The following is a 12,265-nucleotide window of genomic DNA, read 5'->3' on the forward strand; positions in this document are numbered from 1 at the left end:
GGAGGGGTGGGGGGGAATTTGAGCAGTGTGTGGTATGTGTGTGTGTGTGAGAGAGTGTCTGAGCAGCTTGTGTTGTGCATGCATGTGGATCTCTTTTGTACCACGGGGAGGAGGGGTGGAGATAGACGGCTGCTGCTTTAAACAAGAATGTGTTCATTTTAAGGGCGAGGGGGAGGCTCTGAGAGCATTTTTCATCATTTAAGAGCACCAAGGAGGGAGAGTGAGAGAGGTGCAGCGGAGAGAGACAGCCTCTTAGAGCTGTGAGGCAGAAGTGATGGATTCAGCCCACAGAAAAGTGACAGTCTTCTCCTAACAGGCCACAGGCAGTCCACCACCTGGCCCTGGACTCACACACTTTACTGGGAAATTACCTCCACCATCAAACTAAAGGTACCACTTGTCTCCTCTCAGGGTTCAAACTTTTTAAGAGGATTTTTTTTTTTTTTTTTTGGAACAACTTTCAATGTTTGCCAGAAAGTTTCGGGGAGGTTGGGCTACTGTTGGGCAAATGACAGCCTTTTAGTAACAAACCTTAATGCCCTGCTGCTTCTCCACTGTTGGATTGGACTAAGGGGACAGAAAGTGGACGGGCAGAGAGCAGAAAGAAAGAGAGAGGAAAACGTATGGGTGAAACCTTCCCACTTGGGATGACTTTCTACCAAGAGAAACTTCAAACGACTCTAGGAGGAGGGCAAAACAACTAAAGGAGCCTCATCAGCACTGTGCAGTTATCTTGTAAGCATAAAGTGACTTTGTTGTAATATTTTTTCTCATTTTCTGGTTAGTTTGGCAGAGAAAGCTCCTACATACATTGTATTTTGTCAAACTCCTGACAATGAATACCAACACTTGTAGCAATGAATTTTACAGGGGAACCGACGGTCTGTGTTAGTGATGATGAGAATTTAGACAATGAGCTAAGTTCCTGACACAATGCCTATGCACTTAATCCGCCATTATGAAGTCACTCTTTGGCTTTTCACTCAGAAGCTGCTGAGCTCCACACAAGGATTTTGAGTCATCTCAGATTCACCACTTGTCATGCAGCATCTGCTATCTGACTCAACGTTTGGTGCCAGAGGCTCATTTTACTTTACAATGAGCAACTGCATTGATTTGATTATTACGTTTGGAGTTTAATTTAGCGCACATGGTGGACAGAGATTACCAGTTGTGTTTGGAGTGTTTTTGCAGCCGATTTGTTCGAGAAAACGCTTGTCAAAACAAAGATCCGCAAAAGAGCACGAGGAGGGGCGATTTGCAAAATGTCAATTTTTTTTTTTTTCTTAAATGATAAACGCTTCTTTTCATCATCTTAAAAGAACCCATTCACATCTAATGGGAAAAAATAATCCTACCATGGCAAGCAGACAGCAGCTTCAGGATGTTCCCCTGGAAGAAAAATGGACAGGGGAGCTGGCAGCTGAATCCCCTCTTTGTTTCTCTTGCCAGAGTAGTGTTTGGATAAGGAGGCTTTGAGGTACAATGCTGGTACTTATCGAAAACAATTCCCCAAGACCCTCTGCCTTCCTATCGCGGAACAAGTATGAGATACTTAAATCCGAAAACAAGAAAGAAATAAGTTTAACACACAGCTTTGACACAAACACTTAAAACTACGTTAATGAACTGCAGTTAAATCAGGTTTTGGATGTCCTGTTAGGAGGATCACAATTCGGAGCAAAGAATGAGATTACTGTTGAGCTATCGTAATAGTGCAGATTACCCCGGGCAAATTCCCTCTGACTCTGATCCAACACATATTGGGTGTCGTGTAGGACAGCTCTCAGCAGAGTTGGCACTAATTTGAATATGCAGCCCAAAACTGTCCTCTTCTTTTTTGGCCACTGACAAATAAGGGGCTGTGCAGTTGTGATGTGATCGCCCATTGTGGATGCTGATAATGGGATTATGAAGCATTCACACAGAAAAAGTAGGACACTGGGAACGTATTGGGCTAGTAGATATATGTCTTATAGGTACGGCGGGGATGAAGGGAGGGGTGGGAGGGAGGGGTGGTCCTCTGTGCAGAGGGTCTGCCTGCCATTGCCACCGACTCTCCATGGGAGTGTGGCAGCTCTCTCTAATGAGGTGACGGAGAATGTGAAGAATGCCATGCCCGGGCTGAAATGAGAGGGGCTGGGGTGAGAGATACAGAGGCAGTCTGAGCGAGAGCTGTCTGCCCACCTTCTAAATAACATGTGCTGAGCATGACCAGAAAGGCTCGAGCGCGGCGAGGAGTCATATAAACACAGACCTCTCACCTGAAGACAGCTTAACCAAAACATGTTGGTGTGAAGCGGACTTTAAGAACTTGCCTTAGTGGGCCAGCCAATCACATGGCGATGAGGAGCGATTCACTGTGTCTTTTTGACACTTCAACACCTGTTAATCACTGCAGCCCCTGGCCAGGCAGTAGCAGCTTGTGTGAGCAAACCAATTCTTCAACAATAAAAAGACTTGTTAACAGATAGGAAGGAGGTGAAGGTTTTCTGTTGTTCCCTACGGCAGACTCCAGATGGGTTAATAACAGGTTGTCTCTGCCGAGGCAGATGGGACTTTCGAGGTCCCTGGGACACGGAGGCAGCGAGCGTTGTTACTTAAAAACAAGAAGAAAAAGAAAAACTACAGCAAAGATACACTTGCAAGCAGACACTTCATCACAAGCTGCAAACAGTTTCCCCTCAGCTTTGAAGAGTAACGAAGCCTAGAGCAGGAGATTCCAGGCTAACAATGTCCAAAATGGGACTCTACAGCAAGGGGGAAAAAAAAAAGGTTCAAAGAGACAGGATCAGGATCCCAGGGGAGAAACCACAAGAGCCACAAGCCAAATCCACTCATCAACACATTACAAAGAGCAGGCTCAGAACTGCTCTAATTATCTCAGTGTGTGCTTATTTGTACTCTTTTATTAGCAATTTCTTCAGCAAATCATCTATATTGCAATTATTTCCATGAAAACTACAGTTAGAACTGTGTATAATTTGTGTCAGGCATTCACAGAGGTGTTGTTATGAGGTGCTAGCTCTATTAGCAGTTTAAGATTTATGCCGTACTTCACATGACGTGGTGGCAAAGAGTAAAAATGGTCCAACATTATGTTTTTACAATTAATTTAGTGTGGTAATATTAAATTGAGGGGTACGTTTAGGTACTGTTTTTAAAAGTGTTAGGAAACAATCAGCTAGTGAGTTAACCGGGATGGTATGATAAAGATTTTACAAAAGTAACTCATCCACCGAGACTTTTTCCCCTTCCAAGCTTTCTGCAGTAAGAAAATGTCTTTACACGGTCAGTTGCAGACAGATACGGCAAGAGGGTTTGATTGTGCCAAGGGTCACGCTCTCGAAAAGCGCCGCATTTCTCCTCTCCAACTCTCTAATCTAATGCGCTGGCTGTTTGCCCAGATTAACCAGGAAAAAAACAGCAACTTTTCTCTGACTTTTTCCCTTAATTTTAATGCTAAAAATGATATTCCGTACAGTTTTTCAGGAAGACATTAAGAATGTGAGAAGGAAGCTCATACGACTGACATCCGTATGCAGTAATTATGGGCTTATAGATAATTCCTTGAGATTAGACAGGCTCCTTCTGACTCTGGATAGGTGTTATACAGGAAACCACTGCACGACAACATGCAGTGCCTTTCATTTAACACTCCTCAGAACGTAATGACCTTGTTGCTCTTATTTATGGAACCCAAAGACTTCTTATCCGAGCGAAGAACATTACAACATCTTTAAAAACTTTATGCAATTTAAAAAAAAAGAATGAGTTTTGTTAACTATTTGAGGCCAAACAGCACTTTTAATTTTCCTGTAACCTTGGAGAAAGTTGTGGGTAATTCTGAAGCGATGAAAGTCTTGTCTAGATTTATCTCTTTGGAATTGATATTTCTTTGTAACTATAGTTTTAAACACGACAACACATATAAAGTGAATCATTATGTCGCAGAAATTAAAGTTATCTTCCATTTCCAAGTGTTTTCCTCCTTCGAAGGAGGCTGTGGACAGGACTGATGCAACGCAATCAATATCAGCGTCTTGAATAGCATAATCTGGTAGTGTCTCAGTTTTTCCACAAGCAAAGATGTCCAGGCCTGCGAACAAATAGGAGTGATTGTGTGTAAAGGACAGGCCATGGCAGCTGCCCAAAGAGAAGCAGAGCCAGGACAGCAAACTAAGCTCAACACTGTCCTGACAACTGATTAAAGAGATGAGCGCATTGTTGGACAGAATTAATATTTTACTTGGCTTTCCTCAACGCATGTTACTTATGATAGTAAAGACTGGACTTACACATGCCAGTACAAATTACAACAGTGTAGCCACCATGAAAAGTCTGATTTGTACATTTTATACATCACAGATGAGTTTCATGTACTTTCTGACATGGGACGTCACAGCAGCAACTGTTTTGCTCAGCATGCCAAGTAAGCGTTTTCCTCTCAGATCTTTGACAGCTGCCGCCTGACAAGATTTGGATTTTCATGCACGGCGCTTCCATGTTTCTGCTGTTCATTCCGGTTAGTAAAGAACAGAACAAATGTAAACTGACATGTAACTTTCTGCTTTTAATATTCGCATTAGTTCAGTCAAAATAAAGGTGATGCCTTAGCCGGAAAATTTCAAATCCAAAGTGAAGGAAACGGAGGACACGTATTGCTCAGTAGGGTCAGGCAGTCAAATGGTAGCAACAGTATTTCTTTATATATAGTCTTCAAACATCAAATAAGGAAATGACCCTCAAAAACTGTCTAAAAGTTAAGAAAAAAATGGTACACATGAATTTACATGCGTGTGAGAAGAATATACTTCCAGAGCAACTTTTAAACAAAAATTTTGTGCAATCCCTCAAAGTATTTGCTGGGGGTGACTCTCGGGTACTACCACACCAAATAATAGCTTTATATCTGTAAAATTGACTGAAGTAAAGCCATTTGTGTGGTTGCTAAGATTATTTGACTGTGGTGGCCAACTTCAATTGGGTGGACTGAAAAAGTAAATCAGTTGTAGATGTACATTCAATCATTACTTTCTTAAAGTTTCATTAAAACCCATCCACTGGTTCATAGATATTTAGCTAAATCAACAGACAAACACACACACAGACAAAGGAAAACCCCATCCCTGCCCGCCTTTCAGCTGCGGGCAGAAATTATGTAGGAAAAATCTACCAAAACAAGAACATGCCACTATGTGTTTATTACCATCGCAACCTTTCACAATAGAGCAGCAGCCACAGCGTCTTTCTCCTCTTTAGCCCCAGCTTAAGAGGAGGAGGACACTGTGCAAGCTCAAGCTACCCCCCCACGTCCCAAAGAAAACAAAGTTCAGCAGCCTCTTGGAACAGAAACGTGGTGCAATCAAAGGAGTGTGTCATGAAAGAACAAGCATAAGCAGAGCTAACTGGTTACTGAGAGCCTATGGCCCACAAAGATGACAATGATATAAATCTAACACCACCTGCTTTCCCTTTGTGTTCGCCACAAGCACCTTTGGAGTCTTTGCTCAGACCTGATCAGGCAAACATGCTGGTAATCCTTTTTATAAATAAAAAAAAGGAGAAAAAAAAACCCTTTGGAAGCGATGTCAGTGCTGTGACCTTATTAGTTTTCATATGTGTGTGTGTGTGTGTGTGTGTGTGTGTATATATATATATATATATATATATATTTATTATTATTACTGAATGGTCCATTTGTAATCCAAACAATGAACATCGATTGGAAGTTGTGGAAGTTGAAGTTGAAAACTCCTAAAATTAGACAAGCAGTTCTAAGCAGACGATGCATCATTAAATGAGGTTTAATTTGACAACAGTGTCGAGATATCAAAAAATGAATACCATCCCAATCATAAGGCTCATAATCTTCTCTGCCTAACTTTTACAAAAATGCTCTTTCACAGTCTAAAACTACAATGTAACCATGAACTGCCATTTCTTATAAATTCTCCTCAGGCTTTGGTGAGTTGGACACAAACTCATGGAGCCCCCTCCAATAGTCCTGCTGGGGGTCCTTCTCGTTTATGGACTAGCCTGTGGTGTCCAGCTGACGCAGGGGAGTCTGTCAGGCAGTAGCCATGGCAAGGACAAGACCCAAGAATTTGGAAGCAGTGAGGATGACCTAGAAGGAGAGTTTCTCTATGCTGGAAGAAGCAAACGTGCACCAGCTGATCAGCCACAGGACAAGTGTTCCTACACTTTTATTGTGCCGCAACAAAAAGTTACTGGAGCCATCTGCGTAAACTCCAAGGAGCCAGAGGCTATGCTGGAGAACCGGGTCCACAAACAAGAGTTGGAGCTGCTAAATGTGGAGCTACAGAAACAAAAGAGGCAGATTGAGACGCTACAGCAATTGGTGGAGGTGGATGGAGGTATTGTCAATGAGGTCAAGCTTCTGAGGAAGGAGAGCAGAAATATGAACTCAAGAGTCACTCAGCTCTACATGCAGCTTCTCCACGAGATTATCAGAAAAAGAGACAATGCCCTGGAATTAGCACAGATGGAGAACAGGATCTTGAACCAAACCTCTGAGATGCAACAGCTCACCAGCCGATACAAAGACCTTGAGCACAAATACCATCACTTATCGTCTTTGGCCACAAATCAGTCGGCTCTTATTGCCATGCTGGAGGAGCAGTGCCAGACTCGACCCCCTCAGCGTTACGTACCGGTCTCCCAGCCACGGCCTCAGCCCCCTCCACCATCACCACCTCTGAACAAGCCTTACCAGCCACCCGTCCTTCCTCGCAGCAGCAACCCGATCAGCAATGAGATCCAAAGTGATCAAAAGTCCCTCGTTCAACCGATGCCCTCTGGTACGCACAGCCCATCCACCACAGACGAGCCTAAAGGTGAGTCACAAAAAGGCCATTGAGAACATTTATTTTTAATGGCTTCTGACAAAAATACCCATTTCTATCTGAAACAGTCACAAACAAGAGATTGTCTGAGCAACCACATCAATATACACAAGACCATCCATTCTTTCATTTAGAGCAATGTTCCACACATTCCAGAAGGGCTAAAGCAACAGAACAAAAAGGTTGCTGTCTCTGGTCTTTTTCAGATGGCTATCATCTAATTACCATAGTTTAACTCACAAAAAGAAAGGAAGAAAAAAAAGAACATTAAGCAGTAAGGTGCATATGTGTACCTAAAATGACTACTTTGTTGGCCCTGTGCCGAATGGTCTTTTGAACACAGATAAGCAGATTTAAAAATAGATGTAAGAGGCTTTTGCATGGGCTATTAACTTTTTCTTTTCATTAGAAACCATGCTTTGGTGGAAAATGGTGAAGCGAGAAAAAAAAATGAACACATCATTTCCATGATGACGGGGGAGCTTTTTTCCATTGGCATTTTGCACTAATGCCTACCGTGAGAATAGCAGCCTTTGAACTGATTGCTTAAAAAGAGGCAAGTAATTTCCTGCCCATAGCCAAAGAACTAACACCCTAAAAAAAAAAGTAAACCCTAAACACAAAGAGAGCTGCATACATGCAGGAATACAGTATGGTACGGAAGAGACAGATGAAAGAGGTAGCAAACCGAAAATACAGCAAGAGAAAGGCGAGGGGGGTAGGTTCAAACAGGAAAAAGATACCCGGAATCAGTGATGTCATTCGTTCCAGCTGCACCAGGAAAGAATCAGTCATATGTTCCACTGAAGAAGCAGACTTTATCAAGCAGAAAAGAGCAGGCCAGGGCAGGGCAACTCTCTGGCTTGTCTCTGCTAAACAGAGACATTCCTGAGAGTGAATGGATGACTGAGCATTGGCCAAAGAAAAGACATCACCCAGAGCAAATGTTATATAATTAAGACGATCTTTAAAGCATGTGCAGGTATAATAAGTGGGTGTTTGTTTGCTACTTACATGCCGCCTCATTGTCGTATCCCCCTTTGGTGTACCCCTCAGTCCCATCATTGTACGACTCTCTTATTACATTTACCCTCATATGACCTCACTGTATTTAAACACTTGGTAATGTATGCCAGTTGGCAAACCGCACAAGTGTGGATTCCTGAAAACTTAAAACACTTTCAAAACAAAATGTTGCCAGAGAGCCAGTTGCCCCTTAGCTTTTTTTTTTTCTCCAAATCTGCCATTTCAATTTAGGGTAAAAACCTAATTGGCTTAGGCAAGCAGGTTTCAGTGACTTCCACCATGGATCTAATGGTAATTCTGACCTTGCACAGAATTTGTAAAACATCTGCAGCAGTAATATAACTGCTGGAAAAAATATGCAGCAATAAATCTCCATTTCTGTTGTGAAATGAATTTTATTTCCCACAACCTATTGTAATTTTTTTAAAACATGCTGAGTAGACACTCTGCCAAATTAAAGGAGAATCAAAATCAGATTTATTAATCTTAATTAGGTCTGTGCCAAAGAATGATAAAAAAAAAACAAAAACCTAAAGGGTATACCCAGAAAAAGAAATGCATGTGTTTGTATAAAACATAATCATGGTAGATGATGGAAACATGCTGACTACTGTTTCATCATTCAGTAGTCAGGATTCCCTTTGCCCTCTTGCCAGTGTTTCTGTTGGCTCTGCAGCCCGGTAGCCATTTCCCTCGTGAGAAAAGCAGCCAAAATCAATTTTAAAGACACAGAGAACTTTTACTAAGAAAGTTGGGGGCTTTGGGGGGGTTCTCTATGTCAGAGCAAAGCATTTGTTTTGTGTCATAATAACTAATTCTTTTCTCATTTCTATTCTGTATTCATGGTGGCACAGCTGCAACTGACCAAGTCTTTGGTGGAATCTGTCTGTTTAGGCCCATTTAGGGATTGTCTGCAGGCTCTGGAAGATGGCCACACTGGAAGCGGTATGTATTTGGTGAAGCCAGAAAACGCCAACCGCCTCATGCAGGTGTGGTGTGACCAGCGGCACGATCCAGGTGGCTGGACGGTCATCCAGAGGAGGGTGGACGGCTCTGTCAACTTTTTCAGGAACTGGGAGACATACAAGGTGCAACAACTTCACACCGAATCAAAGACTTTATAGTTTGAAGAGAAAATGGTGGCTTGTGTTAGGTCTTTTTGACGCTAACCAGATGTGAACTAATGAACAGATTGTTGTTAAGCTTTTAAAGCTGCTGTGGTACTACCTGCCTCAGTCACAACTTTCTGACTAAAATATTCCAGCAAAATTCTCTTGAGAAATGACCTAAGACTAAAATACAAGTATGTGAATAAAAGTGGGGACTTAAATGTCACATTAGCTGACTGTGAACACGTCTGATGTGCCAAGGAAATAATTTAATTTTCCTAATACTACATGAGGACATATGTGTTAAATGGCTGTTTTCAACCCATTTTCCTTATCTATTAAATGGGAAACCCTTCCCACAGGCAGAGGGACTTTCTTGGAAAACATTTACTTGTAGGCCAACAATTCAAGAGGGCCCTGATTAAATCTTTGTTTGAACAGCAACAGAGGCATTGCCAAGACTTTTGCAAAAATCTTTAACCGCATGAAACGTACAACAACTTTTGTACATTCTTTAAAAGTAATGCTTCCCTGATTTAAGGCACCACAAACTAGCTGACAGTATGAGGTAAGCCGTAGTTAGACAGCGCTCCGTGTGTTGAGTTCCTTCGCTGAATGTAGTGCATCCTGCTGTTTTCAATAATAAAATAACACTGGAAGCCTGGGTAGATGATGCAAGCTACAAACTTGACTTGAAAGGTCCATTTCCAATAATGTTCCTTGACAATAAACAAAGGAGACAAAACTTTAAACTACCCCCCAGCGCAGGATCAGTGACCCTGAATCATTCTCCAGGTCATCCAAACTAACTGTTCAAAGCTTTTCCCAGAACATTCAGAAAGGATTTCCTAACCGTTCTGATAATAGTTTTCTTTTTCTCTTTTTTTTGTTTTTGTTTTGTTTTGTTTTTTATTACTGTGCTTCACAGAATGGATTTGGCAACATCGACGGAGAGTACTGGCTCGGTCTGGAAAACATCTACTGGCTGACAAACCAGGGAACCTACAAGCTGCTGATCACGCTGGAGGACTGGAGTGGCCGAAAAGTGTTCGCCGAGTACGCCAGCTTCCGAGTGGAGCCCGAAGCTGATTACTACAGACTGAGAGTGGGCCGCTACCATGGCAACGCCGGGGACTCCCTCACCTGGCATAACGGCAAACAGTTCACAACACTGGACAGAGATCGTGACGCATACACAGGTACAACACGCAGCAGCCCAGAATAATCTGTGTTAATCTGTGTATGTCTGACTGCTGTTATTTCAAAATCCCCTTTTTTTCCCTTCAGGAAATTGTGCTCACTATCAGAAGGGAGGCTGGTGGTACAACTCGTGCGCCCACTCAAATCTGAATGGAGTTTGGTACAGAGGAGGACACTACCGCAGCCGCTACCAAGACGGAATCTACTGGGCGGAGTTCAGGGGAGGAGCCTATTCACTCAAGAAAGTAGTCATGATGATCCGTCCTAACTCTAACACCTTCCACTAATCAGCCAAGGAATATGTTTTGTACTGCATTTCTCACTTTCTTTCATTTTTTTATTTTTATTTTTAATGAAGTGGTACTATACAGTCAGGAAGCAAAGCGAAACATGATGCTCAAAGTGCAATTCTGAAACATCAGGGCGATACTGGTCTTCCAAACATTCACAGGTGTCCATCGTTATTCTGCTGCCCTTTTCCATACGAGACATGTAAAGAATACTTATATCTCAGGAGGTACTTTAAATAAAACCCGGCAAACAGGAAGTTTAGGTGTGCTCTTTTTTTCCATCGGAGTAAGTAAACAGCTCTACATTAGGAACCCTTCAGTATATCTATATAGGAGGTCAAAAACAACTGCGGTCGACACAGGAAATGTATCCAGTGGCTAACTTTTAATGTCATGCTAAAAACATGTTTATTTTTCAGGAACAGTAAAGATAGTTGACTTCTCTTGATTATCAAAATGCACAAACAGAATGGAGTCTTTTTTTCTTTTCTTTCTACACTAAACCAAAAACAATAAAACAAATATCTGAACATATTAATTTGTTACTTTTAGATTTCAAAAAAAGTTGTTTTTTTTTTAAACGGACTCATCGATACATTTTCAGAAGGTACAATCTAATTTTAATGAAAGGTTTTGAACTGCTTAATGCTTCTTTAAGTTGCTTGTATAAATTAAGCACTGTATTTACTGTATAAATGTATTGGTTTGTTGATGCCAATAGCTCCAACACAACATGTTTGTACATAAGATATTTGTAAAAAAAACAAAAAGATTTAAAAGGTTATACCATCATTATGTTCCAATAAAATATGTACAGTGTTTTGTTTCATTTCTTGTGCCTTTTGGTAAAAAACAAAACAAAACAGATAAGTACGAAAATAGCTTCTATATAAGTATGTAAGACGAACAATTACTTAGGCACACTTCACACTGAATAAAGAGCATGCTATAACGTAAAAAGAATCAGCCAGATTGTGAAGGGTCTTTGCAGGATCTGTAGGCATGTAAAAGTCACAGTGAACTCCCATTACCTTGGATAGGTCGGGACTGGTCCACAAGGGGTTTTGAGCATGTATAAAACTTCCGTGCCAAAGTCAAGAAGTTTTATTCTTGTGGAGGCAGCGCACCGGGGTCCTGAGGGAAGCGTGGGAGTGAGGTGGCAGCTTGTCCACGACGTGCAGCTTGTGTACACCGGCATGGCTTGGTCATCCGGAAACTGAAGCAACAATGGCCTCATGCTGAGGCTACGACCCCACCTCCAGCGCCAAATTTAGTGACAAGGAAGACCTAGATCTATTCATATCATGAATCATACAGCTGAAATGATTTCAGCAGTGTGTTTTGTTTTTTTTGTTGTATTTTATACAAGCAGCATCCACTTCACAGTACCTGTACTATCCAGAATCCATGATTACAGTCACTGTTCTGGTAATTGTAGTAACGACGTGCTAACTCAGTTCTCTTGTAAATATTTAAAGTTTCTTTTCTGAGAGGTGTGTAGATGTGGCTTGGAAGAGCTCAGAAAAAGCGTCTCTTGTTGCTGCAGCAGCAAAGTGAAGCTGCATCGTAATTCGGCTGGTCAAGGAGTTGTGCATCTTCATCCAGCCCTTCTGGATAAATGGTTCTGAAACATTAAAAAAATAAATAAAAATGCAGACTGTGACCAGGTCACGGAAACAGCCCAGCGCAGACATGATACCCATGGTGGTAGCGTCATGCTGGCATGGTGTGATCCTCTAGAGCACAGCTGCACGATTACGCAATCTGAGAGAGC

At 41.9% G+C, this 12,265-nt stretch overlaps 1 protein-coding gene across 2 annotated transcripts; it reads left to right on the plus strand.

The window, feature by feature from the left end:
- Positions 1-208: 208 nt before the first annotated feature.
- angptl2b (angiopoietin-like 2b) lies at positions 209-11,310 on the plus strand. Of its 2 annotated transcripts, none has more exons than XM_017417372.3 (5): positions 209-390; positions 5,962-6,857; positions 8,787-8,980; positions 9,930-10,200; positions 10,289-11,310. In XM_017417372.3, exons 2-5 carry the CDS (start codon positions 5,987-5,989, stop codon positions 10,486-10,488), a joined length of 1,536 nt encoding a protein of 511 aa, XP_017272861.1. In that variant the 5' UTR covers positions 209-390; positions 5,962-5,986; the 3' UTR covers positions 10,489-11,310. The 2 variants fall into 2 exon arrangements, with proteins under 2 accessions (XP_017272861.1, XP_017272860.1); XM_017417371.3 differs by lacking the exon at positions 209-390 and adding an exon at positions 400-735.
- The last annotated feature ends 955 nt before the right edge of the window (positions 11,311-12,265 follow it).

This window comes from Kryptolebias marmoratus, linkage group LG1, assembly GCF_001649575.2.
Source record: "Kryptolebias marmoratus isolate JLee-2015 linkage group LG1, ASM164957v2, whole genome shotgun sequence".
NCBI classification, from domain to species: Eukaryota; Metazoa; Chordata; class Actinopteri; order Cyprinodontiformes; family Rivulidae; genus Kryptolebias; species Kryptolebias marmoratus.

What these genes read in the sequence shown, in the direction of transcription:
- angptl2b (XM_017417372.3), top strand. Translation starts at nt 5,987, where the DNA reads ATGGAGCCCCCTCCAATAGTCCTGCTGGGGGTCCTTCTCGTTTATGGA. An exon ending in CACCACAGACGAGCCTAAAG is followed by an intron (nt 6,858 to 8,786) that starts GTGAGTCACAAA and finishes CTGTCTGTTTAG; the next exon opens with GCCCATTTAGGGATTGTCTG. An exon ending in GGAACTGGGAGACATACAAG is followed by an intron (nt 8,981 to 9,929) that starts GTGCAACAACTT and finishes TGTGCTTCACAG; the next exon opens with AATGGATTTGGCAACATCGA.